At 37.5% G+C, this 20047-nt stretch overlaps 1 protein-coding gene across 1 annotated transcript in view; it reads right to left on the minus strand.

Annotated features, from left to right (window-relative positions):
- RNF145 (ring finger protein 145) overlaps nt 1–20047 on the minus strand; it is a 57703-nt gene that overhangs the window by 7254 nt on the left and 30402 nt on the right. The window contains exons 5-8 of the mRNA XM_037050883.1: nt 14110–14345; nt 11223–11398; nt 7383–7523; nt 4336–4518 (exon numbers count right to left, since the gene is read on the minus strand). Coding sequence (XP_036906778.1) covers nt 4336–4518; nt 7383–7523; nt 11223–11398; nt 14110–14345 — 736 coding nt within the window. The remainder of the gene's footprint in view (nt 1–4335; nt 4519–7382; nt 7524–11222; nt 11399–14109; nt 14346–20047) is intronic.

The raw sequence follows: 20047 nt of genomic DNA on the forward strand, positions 1-20047 counted from the left end.
AAAGAACAGGTCAAAACTCCAAAAAAGAACTAAGCAACCAGGACATAAGCAGCCAACCTATCAGAGGCAGAGCTCAAAACACTAGTAATCAGAATGCTCACAGAAATGATTTGAGTACAGATGCAAAATAAAGGAAGTAGTGAAGGCTATATAAAATGAAATTTAAAAAAATATATACAGGGAACCAAGAGCAAAAAGGAAGAAACCAGGACTCACATCAATGATTTAAACAGAAGGAAGAAACAAACATTAAACCAGAACAGACAGAAATAAAATTTCAAAAAAATGAGGAGAGGTTTAGAAGGATCTAAAACAATAAACATTCCAACATCCAACTCGTAGGGCTGCCAGAAGGAGAAGAAAAGCAAGAAATTGAAAACTTATTTGAAAAAATAATGAAGGAACTTTCCCAATCTGACAAAGGATATAGACATGCAAGTCCAGGAAGCTCAGAGAGGCCCAAAGAAGTTGGACCCAAGGAGGAGCACACCAAGACATATCACAATTAAATTTCCCAAGATTAAATATAAGGAATCTTAAAAGCAGCAAGAGAAAATGAAACAGTTACCTAACAAAGGAGTTGCCATAAGACTATTAGCTGATTTCTCAAAAGAAACCTTGTAGGCAAAAGGGGCTGGAAAGAAGTATTCCAAGTCACGAAAGGCAAGGACCTATATCCAAGATAACTCTATTGATCAAAGATATCATTTAGCATGGAACAGCAGCTAAAGTGCTTCCCAGATAAGGTCAAGTTAAAGAAGTTCATCATCACCGGGCCCTTATCATATGAAATGTTAAAGGGACTTATCTAAGAAAAAGAAGAAGATCAAAATTATGAAGAGTAAAATGATGACAATATCACAACTTTCAACAACTGAATCTAAAAAACAAAAACAAAAAACAACTAAGCAAACAACCAGAACAGGAACAGAATCATAGAAATGGAGATCACAGGGAGGGTTATCAGTGGGAAGTGGGAGGGAGAAGAATGGGGGAAAAGGTACAGAGAGTAAGAAGCATAATTGGTAGGTACAAAACAGACAGGGGGAGATTGAAAATAGTATGGGAAATGGGGAAGCCAAAAAAGTTACACGCACAACCCACAGACACGAACTAAGGTAGGGAATGCCTGAGGGAGGGGGAATGCTGGAGGGAGGGGGTGCAGGGTAGAGGGAGGGTAAAGGGGAAGGAAAAAATGGGACAACTCTAACAGCATAATCAATAAAATATGCTTAAAATAAAAAAAAATAACAAAATGCCAAAGGTTAAAGATAAAAAAGAATCTTAACAGCAGCAAGAGAAAAGCAAATAGTTACCTACAAAGGAGTTCCCATAAGACTGTCAGCTATTTTCTCAAAGGAAACTTTGCAGGCCAGAAAAAGAACTCGCAAAAACTATTCAAAGTGATGAAAAACAATGATCTACAACCTAGATTACTCTATATATCAAAGCTGTCATTTAGAATAAAAGGACAGATTAAATGCTCCCCAGACAAGGTAAAACTAAAGGAGTTCATCATCGCCAAGCTATCATTACATGAAATGTTAAAGGTACTTATTTAAGAAAAAGATGATCAAAACTATGAACATTAAAATGTCAATAAATTCAAAACTATCAACAACTGAATCTAAAACAACAAACTAAGCAAACACACAAAACAGAAACAGACATGGAGATCACTTGGAGGGGTATCAGTTGGGAGAGGAAGGGGGAGAATGGGGGAAAAGGTGCAGGGATTACAATGTATGAATTTGTCAGGTACAAAACAGATGGGGGATGTTAAAAAAAGCAGAGAAAATGGAGAAGCCAAAGAACTTACATGCATAACCCATGGACAGAAACTAAGAAGGATTGCTGGAGGGAATGGGGAGTACGGGGTGAAAGAGCAAAGGAAAAAAGCTGGGAAAATCATAATAGCATAATCAATAAAATATATTAAAAATTATACATGCATGTATATCTGTATGGGTACACACACAAAAGTCCTCCTGCCCAAATTTAAACCCCTTGGAAAAAAGAACAATGACTCATTACTCATACAGCAGCTCTTAAGCACAAAGACTTGTTTGAAGTGCCAAATGTAACTTGAAAATGCATTTCTGCTTGGTATTTTTCAAATCACTTTCCAATTAGTATTATCTTTTCTCCCCTACCCATCTAACTATCCAAGTGCAAGGCCCATGAGGTAAGCAGGAGAAAAGTTATCACAATTATTTCACAGGGGAATAGTTAGATTTCAGTTTCTGATTCTACCCAAACCTTACTTGTCAACAGTGCAGTACCACATAGGAAGAGCCCCAGTTACGACCAAAGGAGGAGGAACATAATTTTTCTTTTGTTTAGCTCCTCACACATTGTAGTATTTTAGTAGATTTATTCCTAATGTACCTGAATTTAATAAAGATTGTATACCAAATTCTAAAAGATAAATACACAAAAACACTCCCTAACAATCACCTTAAGCAGAACTTAGAAAACCTCTGTGTGCAACAGAAAAAAAGAGAGTGATTTCTAGCCCCTACAAGTTTACTCAGAGCTACTTACTCTATGTAACCAAATTATAAGCAAACAGATGATGTAGGGCCTTATTACCTCCACAAGGGATTAAGGGAAAGAAAGTTACTAGATACTTCCATTGCCTGAGTAAATTAAAGCCAAAGTTAGAGCATTTTTTTAAAATAGTGATCAAATATCTAGAAAGAAATCAGTACCCCCAAACAGCTATCCCCTCTCTTAAAAACAAAACTCAGCTGCAATCTATATAAACTGAATATACAGACTTAAAATTATTATTTAATGATTTCTTATAAAACATGAACACAGTTGATTTAAAACCCTTATGAGGAAATACAGATTTCAACCAAAAGAGTTTATTAAAGTTTGTCTGCAACAAAATTAAGCTGTTCTAATTAAGCATCAGCATCTGTACTACATTCTCAAATCTGTGCAAAGCATCTCAAAGAGACAAAAAAAGTAGCATAAATTGTCCCTCCTACCTTTACATTATAGGTGGGAGGAAAAGTGACCACACACAGTTAAATGCTATACTGTGTGAGAATCTCTACAATCAGCAAGGTAGAAAAGAAAGTGCACTATTAACATGGTAGAAATGAAAGCGAGGCACTCCTGGAAAGTGTTTTACATCAGCTCTTGCCACATTTCTGTTATCAGAAGTTGAGGGACAGAAATAAACCTCTCAATAGCTCTCCTCTGATATTCAAAACATAATTTTCTTTTTGTAAAGAAAGGCAGGTGAGAAGAAATGACTGCAACAGTAGTTACACTATGTTAGGTGATAGATTTTAAATAATTTTCTTTAGTAGAGCAACTTGCTTTGAAACTACTTTTCAAAATCAAGCTATGATTCATTTCTATGAAGTAGTACTATATTTACATATATATATATATATATATACACACACAAACATATATTTAAATACCTACCCAACAGAATATATACAGTATACAGTCTTAAATTTATGTCTAATTTTTGTGTGTATTATACATATATATACACAAACATATATACACATATACTCTTATTTAAGCAGCTAAAATTCAATAAAAACCTTATGTAGTGAAATCATGTTTTTCTCTTGCTTAAACTTTCTATAGTATTATATTCATAGTAATATATACTTAATTAACTAATTAATTAATGCCAAAGGATATTGCCAGAGATGACAAAATAGTACTTAAGTCAAAAACAACCCAATCTAAGTGGCTGTTAACTGTTGAGTTCACCATTGAGTTCAGCATCTTAAATGCGTCTAACAAACCTTAGAAGGTTTCTTATCCAGGGATAAAAAGATAAATTTTACAAACTACAATAAAATGATAATTTGGAATGTTAAAATTCTGCTGTGAAAATTCTATCTCCCAAAACATTGCCTGCTCTCTTACTCAGTAAATACTAAAACTATCAAATAAGCAATAAAATCAGGTATTTCTTTCTTTCTTTTTTTAAAGATGTTATTTATTTTTAGAGAGGGGAAGGGAACATCAATGTGTGGTTGCTGCTCATGTGTCCCCTACTAGGGACTGGGCCTGCTACCCAGGCCTGTGCCCTGACTGGGAATCGAACCAGCAACCCTCTGGTCTGTAGCCGATGTTCAATCCACTGGGCCACATCAGCCCTGACTTTTAACTGTAAGAATCTTGAGAGAGAAAACAACATAAAAGCCAGCCACATAAGAAAAATAAAAATGTAAAGCTGTTAACTTAAGCTGATACCAATTATTCACACATTTTCTGTCTCTAAAACATTACCTAAATCTTCAAACAACAAGCTCATGTAAAGCATATCATAAGAATTTCTTTTAGGACTTTTCTTACTTGTCTCTAGACGCTCCCAGGGCCAAAACAATAGGATCGGCGATCTCCAGCATAGACTGCAGGATAGAAGCCACGACGATGAAAAGGATGATGCTGAGCAGGAACGCCCGGTGAACAACCTGCAGCTCTATCAGGCCAGTCTGCACCGCCAGGATCAGCAGCGTGACTCCTTCTGTCATGCCCCTAAAAAGCATACATTTTCAGGAAAAAACAGACCAAAATAGAATCTCATTTAATTCCAACAGAAAACAACTAAAGGCTTAGACTGCTGTTACATATTTGTGATCATTAGACAAAAATAAAAAACCTGATCAGAATATTAACCTATAAGATCAATGCAATGCTATACAATCATAATGTATCACTACATGTATAAAACATAATAGCTGTTTCTCTAGCACACAAGAGGAAAAAAGCAATTTGCAAGATAAATAACGTGTTCTAACCAGACTTTGATAATGAACAACATAACTCTACCATTCTTAGGTATCCACTGAATCATACGTACTTACATCATGAGATATAAACAGATAAAACCTTTCTGGAGAAAAACTGCTAATAAATTTAAAAGGAACATACCCTTCAACTCAATAAACTTACAGGGAATAATTTTTCCTGTGAACCTATTACAAAAGGTATGTATCAAGGGAAATAGAGTGAACAATGGAACTTGTTATATGGCATCATGGGGACACAACCAGCAAAATCCAAACTATAGGGTAGCAGGGACCTAAATGTTACAAGCGACTTAAGAGACATATTAAGTGACTGCAATATGGGTTTTATTTGTCTCTTAAGTTGGCCAAACAAAATGTTTAAAACATTTTAGATAATCAGAAAAATCTGAACACCAGCTAGTGTATTTGATGTCAAGGAATTCTTTTGTTAGGCACAGACATTCTATTGTAGCTATGTTTTTTCAAAAGATTAACAAACTGATAAATAAAATCTTTAAAAAAAAAGATTAACAAACTGAAATCTCTACGGGTCAAATATCACAGCTGGGACAGACTCCAAACGCCTGCAGGGGGGGCAATGGAGGCAGGGACAGAGGGGGTGGAGCTCACAGAGGCACCTGCGGCACGACAAGGCCCGCCCACACTACTGGGGATGGGCGGCAAGTACACGGGGGTCATTTTACTGTTCTCTCCGCTTTGCTGGTTTGAAATTTGCCTGATCAAGGATTTAAAAACAAGAGACATGTATAAAGATACTTACAAGAGCATTACCTTTTAACAGAAAAAACACACACAAAAAGAGCGAGAGAAATAAACCCGTATTTTGGAATACTATGCTTTCATTGAAAAGAAAGACATGTATCTCTATGTGGTGACATAAAAAACCAACAAAAGCACTATCTGAAACATATTAAGTGAAACAAATAGGTGCATAATGCTGTCTATAGTATGGAGGAAAGCATGTGTGCGCACGCGCACGCACACACACACGCCCCTTTCCCAATAAGGAACTTTGAAACAGCCACAGGGATATGAAGGAAACCAGAGGGAACAGTTAATATTGTAATAACTATATATGGTGTCAGATGGGTACTAGAGTTACAAGGGTGAACACTTCATAATGCATATAAATGTCTAATCACTATGTTGTACACTAGAAACTAATAAAATACTGCATATCAAATATAATTGAAAATGAATTTTCAAAAAGGGGGAAGGGAGTATTTTTAAAAAGAAATCTAAAAACCATCTATAGCTGTTACCTTCGGGGAGAAAAATGGTAAGTAGGGGGAGAGAGTTGTCACTTTCCTCTTTGTGCTTTTTGAATGGTATAAATTTTGTAAGCTTACACATGAATTATTTTTCTTTCTTGCCCACCCCCCTTTCCATTACAAAGATATTAGCTGGGACTGGCAGGAAGACTGAAGATAGATTTTTAAAATTTTGCCATTAAGAAAAAAAGAAAAAGAAAAACCCCACTGCCCTGGCTCCTGTGGCTCAGTGGACTGAGCGCCACCGGACTGTGAACCAAAAGGTTTCCAGTTCAATTCCCAGTCACGGCACATGTCTGGGTTGCAGGCCAGGTCCCCATTTTGTGGTGTGCAAGAGGCAACCAATCAATGTTTTCTGTACACATCGATGTTTCTCTCCCTCTTCCTCCCTCCTTTCCCCTCTGTCTAAAAAATAAATAAATAAATAAATAAATAAAGCAATAACATATACCAAAAAAAATCCCGTCCCAATTTATGAGGTATTCATCATCTACTAATTCTGAAATAACACATAAAAATTTAGAGTTTAAGAGATTATATAGGGAGGGCAGGGCTGGGAATACAAGAAAGAAAACTGTACTTGAACAAGAGTTAAATAAAATTTAAAAAAAGAGAGAGAGATTATATAAATTTACACAAATGAAACCATGAAACTCCTGTATAAACAGAAATCATGACAACTTCTAGAAATAGCTTTTCCAATACCTGATCTTAGTAATTTAATAACCACTCAATTAACTATAATATTCTGCATTCTTATTAATGCATCCTTTGAAACTTTGACTAGCACCAAAATTATGTTCAAGCATAAAAAAAAACTTTTAGGGAAGAATGAAATATAGAAATCTGATTTTAACAGGGCTATACTTCAAATGGGGAAGAACAGCTATCAAAAATCTCTAGAAGAAATTTAGAAAATGAAAGTATCCAATATACATTGTTATGTACATAGAATAAAATTCATCTTTTACACATGGGAACTTTATTATTATTATTATTTTTTTAAGATTTTATTTATTTATATTTAGAGGGGAAGGGAAGTAGAGAAAGAGAGAAACATCAATGTGTGGTTGCCCCTCATGAGTCCCCTGCTGGGAACTGGCCTGCAACCCAGGCATGTGCCCTGATTGGGAATCGAACCGTGATCATGTGGTTCGCAGGCCCGTGCTCAATCCACTGAGCTACACCAGCCAGGGCGGAACTTAATTATTTTTAATAGTATTTTAATCCATATTTTACAAGCAAAAATATTTATCCCTACTTCTTCAAGTTACAGTAAGATTATAATTTCCAGAGATATTCAGAGTAAATGACTTACCGATTCATGGCGGGATCATTCATGAAAGCTCGATAACCCTGCAGGTAAAACTTGCAGAGTGTCAGAACACCCAAGGCAACAAAGGAAACAGTGAAGACCAAGCCCAAGAGAGAGTAGGGAGTGCTGCAGCATTCAGCGATGCTAGAAGGAAGGAGGAAATACTGACATAAAATTTTTCCATTTGGAATAAAAACATCTTAAGCTTTTAAATAACCAGCAAACCTGATCTGATCCTCATTAATTAAAACACTCCAAACTAAAATTGCAGATAACATCTCCTAACCACTCTATTAATAATTTAAATCCATTCTTATTACTATGTAAACCTACATTTTCTCTACCCCCTTGGCAAATATTCAGCACACAGCACCATATATGAAACAAAGTCTTATTTTTATTTATTCAGCATCCTTCAAATGCACCATCTCCTTAAAACTCTAAGGGCTCAAGTCTTGTTCAAACCTTAAGAAACACATGATTAACATATTGGTAATATTCTAAAGAAACGTGTGGTCGTGCACTGTCCCCTCTGGAGAATGGTGGCTGTTTCGATTGTTCAGCCTGTACTGCTGCTGCGGTTACCAGTCGAAATGCTGTATTCTACCAAATGGCGATGGGCCAGGGTCTGTGCCGACTAGTCTCAGTTCAACAGTCTCCTCCACGCTGTCAGCACCGTAAACTTGATTTGATTTTGGTTTAGGTAAGTTCATTTTATTCTGGGTTATTTCAAAAGCATGTCCAAAAGTACAGTCCAAGACCATTTTAATATAATTTTAGGCCCTGGCTGGTGTAGCTCAGTGAATTGAGCACGGGCCTGCGAACCACATGATCGCGGTTCGATTCCCAGTCAGGGTACATGCCTGGGTTGCAGGCCAGTTCTCAGCAGGGGGCTCATGAGAGGCAACCGTACATTGATATTTCTCTCCTTCTCTCCTTCCCTTCCCCTCTAAAGATAAATAAATAAAATCTTTTATATATATAAAATTTTAGTATTGAGATTTAACATAAAAATTTGCTATGAATACCACCCAGAAGGAGAACAGGAAGGCCCTACTGTTCCAGGAAAGCCTGGAAATGCTTTCATTTTCTATGGAAGTATTTCTTTGAACATCTTAGTTATTAACTTACTGCCAAGTATTTTGCAAATATATGAAATATTATGTACCAAAAATCTGGATTTAACATTTATACAGCACCTAAGAAATGTTCAAAGCACTGAATGTTCAGTTTTAGAATTTCAGTGAAGAGTTTCATTTGAATGGATGAGGGACTCACTGAGGGGAATCACATCTGTCCTTTGCTAGGTAGCCCCTTGCATCTGCTACGTAGTTATCCTTAGTATACAACTGCTCACAAGCTAGTATTTATAATATCTAACATTATGCAGACCGATGTACATTATTTTACGTTAGGAATAAAAATATCACCAACCATGGTGGCTTGTAGCTAATTTTATGTCATTTACAGATCTAATTTCTAAAATGTCTGGCATATTTCTCAAAGAAAACAATTTTTTTCCTATTAAAAAATAGAAAAATCATGGCTAGAAATACTAAAAAACCTACTTCATTCTCATCGGAAATCTGAAAGTTTTACTGAAGATCCATTCTATTCTTGCCTCCACATCTAGAAAAATCTTCTACAACCTAAGAATATGATTTATTTACATTTTCAAGAGAAAACACATTCTTTTTCTCTTATTTTAGAAAAGAATGTAGTGCTTTTCAAAAGAATGTACTAAAGAAAACAAAAGTTCTCAACCTAGCTTTGGGGAAGTGAAAGAGTTTGGGAAATTTGTAAATTTTTTTCTTCCCCTCTCTCTTTAATGAGACATTTTAATGATTTTTTTGTTTCTACTTTTTTTTTAGCAGGAAAAGAGCCTTCTTTTTTTGTCAGTTTGTTTAGTCACATGACCTTGCAAACCTGCAAACCTGCAATCCTCCTTTTCTTAAATAAGTTGCTCTCTGACAAGACAACGCATACATGCAACCTGGCACACAAGGGTAGCAGGAGGGCCAAAGAACGAGAGAGAAATTCATCAAAGAGCCATGTGGGAACTTCTCTATTAAAAACCAAAATAAGGTATTCTTCTTTTGAGGGGAAATTTATCCCATGTATAAAATAAGTAACAGAAAAGTCTGTTTGGCAGCACATCTAAACCTCATCTAAAACTTCGCTATTATTTTCTCACTTTGTCACTAAGTCCGGTCGCTGTCACAGCTTACCAGTTGCTGGGCCTACTTCCTCCTCTGTGCCGCACTTCACGCCACCGGGTGGCGATCCGGTTCAAACCACAGCCAGCCCCAGGCCACGCTTAGGTTATTATTATTCTAACCACTGCATGTTCTCTCTCTTTAAATTCAGCTACTTTTTGGATTATTTTTAAATTCTGTGTAGAACCTCCATAATATCTACACAAAAGTAAACAGCAATAAAAATGTGTTCGATACCAATTTATTGCATGTGTATGAAAGCTACTTCTCAATTAAAAGTGTTATTTCCAAGAAATACAAAATCTGACTCAGTAAGTTTGTTCTACTTTTTTGTTAAGACAGGTATTGTTCCATGACCTTTTTATTAATATTTAACCTTGTGTAACATTTTCAATCTTAACATTTAACATGCTCCTTAAGAACTGTAACTTTGTCTTAAACTTCTCATTCCCATATCACTTAGTGCACAGTATCTCATCATTTTGGATGGTTGAGAAACAATGGTTCTACTAACTAAAACTCAAGGCTTTTACCCACCTATATTTACTTCCCAGGAGCACAGAGTTTCACTCTCGCCTTTTAAAGGGACAGTGAGCCAGAGAACAAAGACATGTACCCTGTGCTAGATTCTGAGGGTGTGAGACTCTGTCTCAGAGTGGGAACCGACAAATGTGGATCTAGCACAAGCTCACAGCAAAGACAGTGAAGTGGGAAAAGTCTCTAACGACTTAAGACATTTTTTCATACTACACATTAAAAACCAAGTCAGAATTCCCTTGGGTTAAACAGTAAAGTACTATAATATACTCATTTCACCAATTATTTAACTCTCTCTCAATAATGAAGTCAAACATTAAATATAATGGGGCCCAGTGAAAGCAGAGTAAGTCACAGGGTTTGAACTCAGAAGAGTTCAGGGTCAGCGCTGCTTCTTTTGGCAGTGTCCCCTGGGTGGTTGGGTCCAGTGCCCTCAGCTCCAAATCAGTAATGATGACAGAGGCATCTCTCTCTCGGGATTGTGGAAAGGATTAAGTGTGAAGAAAAGTGTTTATTAGTGTGGCTGGCATATATTAAATACTCAATAAGGAATAGTGTTTTTAGTAACATTTTTCTCTTATTGACCCAATAATGTAACTTGAAATTGAAAAAATATTTTTACAANTGGGTGGTTGGTCCAGTGCCCTCAGCTCCAAATCAGTAATGATGACAGAGGCATCTCTCTCTCGGGATTGTGGAAAGGATTAAGTGTGAAGAAAAGTGTTTATTAGTGTGGCTGGCATATATTAAATACTCAATAAGGAATAGTGTTTTTAGTAACATTTTTCTCTTATTGACCCAATAATGTAACTTGAAATTGAAAAAATATTTTTACAATTTGCGCCATACCTTTCCACAAACTTGCTGTACTCTGGTCCATACTGCAGCCAAATGCACCACCATTATTAAATTACTATAGTATACGCACCTCCCTCTGTCACCAAACCTGGGCAACCACTGAATGAAAATCCTATCGTCATGAAATATGAAGCACTATGATACGGCTGATGAAAGTTGCAACACTCACTACTCCTAGGTCGGTTTTCTCTTCCCAAGGTTCTGTGCGGTAGGGGACACTCAGACTAATTACCTTGTCAAGAAAAGGAAAAGAAGCCTCTCCCGTGATGCAGGCTGATCTCGAGTACTGAAATAGGAATAAATCTGGAGAGCAAATAAGACGAGCCAGAAAACCATGAAGAGTACAGGAACCACCAGCTGATTCCACAGGGACATTCCCAAGGCTAGAAGGCCATATACTTCCACTACCTGGATAAGAAAAGAAGATAGGAAAACATCTTGTATCACGTCAATAAACACAAACACAAGGGTTTATTCTAAAGTACTTAAGAAAAATTGGACTTTTACTGCAAGATGGTTCTAGATAAATTCTTTTAAAGTTAGCTCTACACACACTTAGCAAACAGTGTATTTTTAAAAATTTACTGATTTTTCATTATTATTAACACTTGACCCACACTCATCAAATAGCAACAGTAAACTGCCCTAACAGTCAGGGATAAAGTCATATGCAGAGTAAAACTACATCAAAGGCAACACCAAGAGACTCGGTAAACTTACTCATACCCGATCAAAATGATTGGGACTAGCAAGAATGATGCAATATTGCTTGAGGGACTAGGAAAAAAGGAAATGTAAAAGGAAGAATTTTTCAGGGTTTATTCAGGAATGTCATAGATGATAGTTTGATGGAAGGAAGAATAGTCACTGGAGAAGTTTACTGTACTGTGAAGCAAAGATAATTAGCAACCCCCACACCCCAGATAATTAGCACGTTTTTCCCTTTGCTCCTACTGTGTATTTATCAAGCAACATTTCTTGATTTGATATGCCGAGTGCATTAACACCAGGCTACAAGGTACACTTAAAAAAATACATCTATTTTAATTCAATAAATTAGCTTTCTAGTCTATAACAAATCTCTCATGCAATTGATTCGCATAATCTGAGTTAGCCTACAAGCATAACCATGATGAAGTTTTTGGAGTTACTAAGCCAAGGACCAGAGACCATGGTAACACAACAGGGTTCTCCCAGGCAGGATGCACATCTAATCCAAGCAGTCAACCGGTCTTGCTGGAACTCTCAGTGTGATGTTTCAATAAACTATAAAGATCTGAGATTAAAATACATGGATGTGCAAGCTGTTCTGGTTTCTAATTAACCTCTTTCTAAGTGGGTAAAAATCTTTAAGTATTAGTTAAAATACACTGACTTGCAGGTTTTTCTAAATTTACATTTTTTTCCTCTACAAATAAATTTTTCCCAAAAATCTAGTCAAGATTAACCTTTCTTTCCTCAACTAAATACTGGAAAGAAAAAAAAGGGAATTGCTCAACTAGCTGTAAATTATTAGCTGATCAGTAAACTGATCATTGAGAGGTAGAGAGTACTTTTTCTGCTTTCCATTCAAGGAACAAACAACTAAAAAAAAACCTGACAGTTTTCACTTCTTGCCTATTCTTGCAAATTCTTTTCAGGTCACGCGCTTCATAACCTGTAACATGTTTTCAACTACAGCACCAAGTGACGCATGAATCTTAGGGTAACCGAAAGGGTAAACATGACATTGAAAAATGGTGGCTTTGTCCTTATAGTGATTAAATAAACAGTATCCCATTAATACTTACTCAATATCTATTGTTTTTTTACAAACCAGGATAGCTCCATGAGATTGAATTCAAAGAAAAAAACAGATTTATCATTCTTTCTCTGAATGCAACTACAAACCTGCTTGAAGCACTCTTCATGGAGGCACTAAAAATAACTTCTTTGGAAGATCTACTTTTAAGAATTGGCAACATTGTGCGAGATGAAGAAAAAGAAGGAAGAGTTAGGGCTAAGGCCAAGAGTTTACAGAAATTTTTCTGGGAAGTCTGCCCCTGGGGCCACAACAAGAAAAAAATTTACACTTAGTCTGTTTGGACAACCTGAGAGCTTCCTGTACCTTACTTAAGGTCATGTATACACAGTCAAGAGGTACAAAAAAAGCCCTGCCTGGTATGGCTCAATGGAATGAGTGCTGGCCTGCAAACCCAAGAGCTGCTGGATCAATTCCCAGTCAGGGTACATGCCTGGGTTGCAGGCCATGTCTCCAGTAGGGGGCACTCAAGAGGCAGCCACACACTGATGTTTCTCTCGCTCTCTCCCTTCCCCTCTCTCAGAAAAAAATAAAATCTAAAAAAAAAAAATAAAAAGGTAGAAGAGAATGCTCATTTCAGTAGTAGTCTTTTTATACCAAGATCAGTTTTAAGCTCTATTTTATGTAGTGTACTGGAATTTCTCAATTAAATCAAAGAGAAATATTTACCTCCTGAATATATTTTGAGTCTGAGAATAATATTTTAGAGCAAAGTCTGAAAAAAGTAGAAGGCAGAGCATATTATATTGGAAAGTCAGTTCAAGTACATACCTAAACAGTACCCAACATATAACAGCCCAGAACTATTTAACTTCCCAGTTTAAACAAATAGGGAAAGAACTGCAGTTAGAGTAGGACCACAATGGGGGGGGGGGGCGGGGGCAGGACTTCCCCTCCAGGTATTCAATTTTGTATTATTTTTGTCTTCATTACAACAGATACTACACACTGAACATCATCTGCCTGGCACTGAACTCATTTGAAACTCACAGCAGCACCATGAAGTGAGTACAACTTCTATCTGGAGCTCCGTATTATAGACAAGGGAAGATAAGCGGCGACCCCCAGATTACACAGTTAGTTAGTACACAGCAGCACCAGAAGGAAAACGAAAAGAAATCACTTCCCTTCACTGCCTCTCAACAGAACTTCCTGAGAATCTCAGATGTTCCTAACCAGGCTAAAAATAGTTGCTATCTTGAAACAATCAAACACAATATTACCATGACCAGACTGTGAAATAAAAGTGAACTAAATCTTTAATACACACAATACTGATATAGAATTTTATCTTCTTGTGTGTGGTTGTCAGTCTTACCTGAACCAATTCCCTGTATGCAGACTTGGCAAGGTTATAAGGTACTAAAAGATTAGACCCAAGAAAATAGAGAACTTCCAATCCAGTAAAAATCATAGCAAATTTGTTGATGATAACGATCGTCTCCAGAGGAACAAGACAGAGTCGTGCTAGCAGAGGAAGCATGTGTGCGGAAAAGAGCCAAATCTGCTTTGTTTTCATGACACAGGAGCATAAAGTACACACCACCAACTGACCTACAAGAAGGAAGAAAAGGCATTTAATTCAGACATAAGGTAACTGCAAAATAAAAAATATCAGTTGATTAGGATGATGACACAGCTTTTCTAATTAAGATCTTAGATCAAATTTTAACTTCATCTGACCATAATTACATCTTCGCATGGTCTATGAATTTTGAGCAGCAATTCCCAAGACATGGGCGGGGGGGGGGGGAAGCAGCACAAATATCTGCTGCTCTTCATCACATTCCAGATAGCATTTATAATACGAAGAAAGTTTTTTAAAGGTCTCATTTAATATTATAATTTAATTATTACTATTGTACATACAGCTCCTTTTTCAAAGGTGCTGAATTATTTAACTCTTCTGGTCTATAAGGGAAAACATAAAATCCAAGAGATACAGTTACTTGTCCAAGATCATGCTGTGGTAAGATTTATTATGAAGCTTTTGATCTTTAATTGGTTTCACAGGACCCTGCAAGCCTTCTCAAATGACTCAATAATTAAAGTCAAAGGTGAAAAGTTTAAGCAACAAATTCTCAAACGGGATTATGCAAAATCATGTAGAAAAGTAAAAAGAAAAAAAAAAAACCCTCAACTTCTTATAATTCTATCACCCAAAGGTAGCACTGCTAATATCTTGGGTTCATTACACGAACCACTATGTGCAAAGCCTTAGCAATATATTTGAAACTTAGTTAAGTGCTCAACAAAAGTTAGTTATCCATATGATTCATTACCTTTTCAGATTTTATGTGCATGACTATACATAAGTCTTTCATATAAAAAAAGATGGCCCTGGCTGGTGGGGATCAGAGGATTGAGCACTGGCCTGTAAATCAGGGAGCAGCTGGTTCAATTCCCAGTTGGGGCACATGCCTGGTCTGCAGGCCCAGTCACTGGTTGGGGGTATGCGAGAAGCAACCAACTGATGCTTCTGTCGTACATCCATTATTTCTCTCTTTGAACCTCCCTTCCCCCTTTCTGAAAATAAATGAAATCTAACAAAAAAAGATGTGTACACAATATTTTATAATCAGCTCTTTTATAATCAGCTGTCATAATAAATAAATATTTATTATGGATCTTTCTCTTTATAAATATATATATATGGGTTTCTTTTAGTTGTATAGTACATTACACTAAACAGATATAGCATATTAACATTTCAATGTTTTAAATATTTCATGATTATAAAAAGCTTTGTTGTGAACAAGCTTGCACATTTATGACATACTTGGAGCACATTTCCTAATATTTTCTTAGACTCGATTCCTAAAAGTGGTATTACTGAGTCAGAAAAAGCATTTTTAAAGCTTTTGACACATACTATCAGATTGCCATAGAGAAACAACACAGCCAGTATACAGGGTGCCCATTTTCCCACTGGTTTGCCAAGAGTGAAAATTACTTAAGAGAAGGGCAAGGAATATTCTCTAAGTTTTTTAAATTATTTTTTATTGATTTTGCTATTACAGTTGTCCCAATTTTCCCCCCTTTGGCCCCCTCCACCCAGCACCCCCACCATTGTTCATGTCCATGGGTCATGCACATAACTTCTTCGGCTACTCCATTTCCTATGCTGTACTTTACATCCCCATGACTATTCTGTAACTACCAGTTTGTATCCAATCCCCTCACCTCTTCACCCATTCCCTCACACCCCCTTCCCAACTGGCAACCATCAAAACGTTCTCCATATCCATGATTCCGTCTCTGTTCTTGTTTGCCTAATTTGTTTTTTAGATTCAACTGTTGATAGATTTGTATTTTTCCCATTTTATTGTTCACAGTTTTGATCTTTTTCTTAAGTCCCTTTAACATTTCATATAATAAGCACTTAGTCATGATGATCTCCTTTAGTTTTCTCTTGTCTGGGAAGCTCTTTATCTGCCCTTCAATTCTAAATAATGGCTTTGCTGAGTAGAGCAATCTTGGCTATAGGTCCCTGCTTTTCATGACTTTGAATATTTCTTGCCAATCCCCTCTAGCTTGCAAAGTTTCTTTTGAGAAATGAGCTGACAGTTTTATGGGGAGACACCTGTAAGTAAGTAACTGCTTTTCTCCAGCTACTTTTAAGATTCTCTCTTTATCTTTAAACTTTGGCATTTTGATTATGATGTGTCTTGGAGGGGACCTCTTTGCATCCACCTTATTTGGGACTCTCTGTGCTTCCTGGAATTGCATGTCTATTTCCTTCACCAAATTCGCAAGTTTTCTTTTATTTTTCAAACTGATTTCCAATTTCTTGCTCTTTTTCTTCTTCTGGCACCCCTAAGATGGATGTTGGAAAGCTTAAAGTTCTCCCACAGGCTGCTTACACTATCTTTTTTTTTTTGGATTCTTTTTTTTCCTTCTTCTTGTTCTGACTGGTTGTTTTTACTTCCTTATGTTCCAAATCATTTATTTGATTCTCTGCTTTATCCACTCTGTTGTTTCCCTGTAAATCACTCTTTCTTTCAATTGGTGAATCCTTTGTTTCTGCCTGAATCATTTTTGTTGTTGAGGTCCTCACTAAGTTCCTTGAGCATCCTTATAACCAGTGTTTTGAACTCTGCATTTGACAGATTGCTTATCTCCATTTTGTTTGGTTCTTTTCCTGGAGTTTTGATCTGTTCTTTCCTTTGAGCTATGTTTCTTTGTCTCCTCATTTTGGCCACCTCCCTGTGTTTGTTTCTTTGTATTAAGTAGAGCTGCTATGACTCGCTATCTTGGCAGTGTGGCCCAACATAGTAGATGTCCTGCAGGGTCCTGTGGCAGAGCACCCCCATCGCCCAAGTTGGGTACTCAAGATGTACAACTGTGTGGGTTGAGTACACCCTCCTATTGTAGATGAGCCTTGATTGCTTTTAGCAAATCAATGGGAGGGATGTACCCAGGCCAAGCAGCTGCAAGGCCTGGCTGTGACCACTGACCACCAACCTCTGCCCTCCATGGAGGACCAGCTATGCACAGGCAGAGTGGTGGTGTCCCAATGTGGTTTGCAGTTGTCCACTGGGTGTACAGGCTCTAGGATTTCCCTGGTGGTGCAGGCCAAGGTCAGCCCCCACCTGTATTCTGCCCAGGGCCACCCTGCTCAGGCCATAAAGCAGTCTGAAATATCTGCTACTTGTGCTGGGCTTGGAACTTCCCAGGCAAAGCCAAACTGTGAATCTACTACACTGGCTGCTGCTAATACCAGGCCTAGGATCACTTAGCAACAGGTATGGGGGCTGGGGCCAGCTGATGCTTGTTTGATGGGATTTAAGAAGTTGTGAAGCATGAGCCAAGACCAGCCATTCATATGGAAAAGTCACCTTTAACAGTTTGGGTGGGTCGTTAAGTTGGGTGGGACTGAGTCTCAGGGGATCTCCATGGCAGGGCAAACAGTGTTAGCCAGGTTGATGGAGTCTCAGATATGGCCCTAGTCTGCCAGCCTGGCAGGGGAGGGCTCAGAAATAATGGTCTCTGCTCACCTTTCTGTCTGAGAGAAAGCTGTTCCCCAGCTCTCGCCTTGATGCCAGACACCAGTTTCTCCCCATTTGCTGTTGGTCCCTTTCAAGCTGCTACTCCGGTGCTGGAGCTCAGAGAAAGTGAATCTGAGTAAGTCCACGTGTGGGTTCTTTCAGGGGAACTGCTTGAGAGTCCAAATGTTTCTTCTATCAACTCAATCCCCACTGGTTTTTGCTGCCAGAAGTTACAGGGACTTATCTTCCTGGGCTTGGGGGCCTGGTATAGGGCTGTGATGCCTAAGCTCCCAGAGATTAACCTCCTGAATTTTTATCTACCACACATGGATATGGGACCAGATTGTTCCGCATCTTGGCCCCTCCTACCAGTCTGGATGGATGTGGTTTCTTTAATTCCATAGTTGTCAGACTTCCATTCAACTTGATATCTGACAGTTCTGAGTGACAGCTGTTCTATATTTCAGTTGCAATTTTGATGTTGTTGTGTGAGGAGGTGAGCCATGTCTGCCTAGGCCGCCATCTTGACCAAAGTCCTCTGTAAAAGTCTTCTAAATTTCTATTTTGTTGATTACCAGTAGCAGTGACATTACCAACAAGTGTAAAAAATTTGCAGTCTCTTGGTGAAACGCTTATTCATATCCTTTGCCCACTCTTCTACTACAATGTATAGCTTTCTATTGTTTGAGCAAGATAATCTCCTTTGCTATAAGATTCTATTTTCTCAATGTATGATTTGTCAGAATATTTTAATAACTTTTTGTTCTTATTAGCCTAAGTTTTTCTTTTTAAGATTTATTTTTAGAGAGAGGGTAAGGGAGGAAGAAAGAGAGGGAGAGAAACATCAGTGTGTGGTTGCCTCTCATGTGGCCCCCACTAGGAACCTGGCCCACAACCCAGGCACGTGCCCTGACTGGGAATCAAACCAGCGACCCTTTGGTTCACAGCCCACACTCAATCCATTGAGCTACACCAGTCAGAGCTATTAGTATAAGTCTTTATTGTACATATTCAAACCTATCAATCTTCTCCTTAATGATTTCCACCTTTGGTGCTATGGTTAAGCTCCTCTTACTCAAGAATATTCAGGGTGAAGCAAAAGTAGGTATACAGTTGTTCATATGGAATACAAGAATAAACTGTGCTTCATGCACTCACAATGTAAACCTTCTTTTGCCCTACCCTGTACAAGTGTACAACCGATTACCTATATCTTCTTTTATTAGCCTTTAATTTAAATATTAATATATTTCAAGTTTATTTTAGAAAACAGGAAGTAGAGATCTAAGTTTGTTTTCCCAGATGTTTAGTCAGTTGCTTCAAAACTATTAGAATCATCTAATTCTTTTCTCATTAATTTGGAATGGTACTTTAGTATACTTCAAAATCTTTTGTATATTTGTGTCTGTGTTGAAACTTGCATTTTTTTTTTCCAATGATCTACTCTGATGACGGTACCATACTTCCATTTCACTGACTGGACAAGTCTCCTCTCATTGCTCCTTTCAGAATATCTTGGAAATTTCTGAATATGTTAATTTAAGAATCACTTAGTATGGTGTCAGATAGGTAAAAGACCTATCAGGGTGATCACTTCGTAAGGTATACAAATGTCTAATCACTATGTTGTACTCCTGAAACTAACACAACATTGTATGTCAACTGTAATTAACAGCATGGATGAATCTGAAGACTATTATGCTACGTGAAATAAGCCAGTCAGTGAAAGACAAACATAATAAGATCTTGTAAGAGGAATCTAATGAACAAAACAAACTAATAAGCAAAACAGAATCAGAAGCACGGAATCACTAAATAGACTGACAGCTATAAATGGGGATAGGGGGGACTGGGAGACTGATGGAAAGAAGGTGAAAGAATTAAAGAATGTACATGAAGGACCCATGGACATGGATTATTGTGTAGGGACTGACTACGGAAACGAGAGCTAGTTGGGTGGAGGGAAGCAAAAGGGGTAAAACATGGGACATCTGTAATAGCACAAATAATAAAACATCAAAATTGAAAAAAAGTGTCCCTGGCTGGTGTGGCTCAGTCAGTGGATTGAGGGCTGGCCTGCAAACCATAGGGTCGCTGGTTTGATTCCCAATCAGGGCACTTGCCTAGATTGCAAGCCAGATCCCCAGATGGGGGCACATGAGAGACAACCACACGTTAGTATTTCTCTCCCTTTCTTTCTCCCTCCCTTTCCTTCTCTTTGAAAGTAAATAAAATCTTTTTTTAATTAAAAAAGTGGTTTTTTAAAAA

This window comes from Sturnira hondurensis, unplaced genomic scaffold, assembly GCF_014824575.4.
Source record: "Sturnira hondurensis isolate 20B ecotype Veracruz unplaced genomic scaffold, ASM1482457v3 Scaffold0000022, whole genome shotgun sequence".
Lineage (NCBI taxonomy): Eukaryota > Metazoa > Chordata > Mammalia > Chiroptera > Phyllostomidae > Sturnira > Sturnira hondurensis.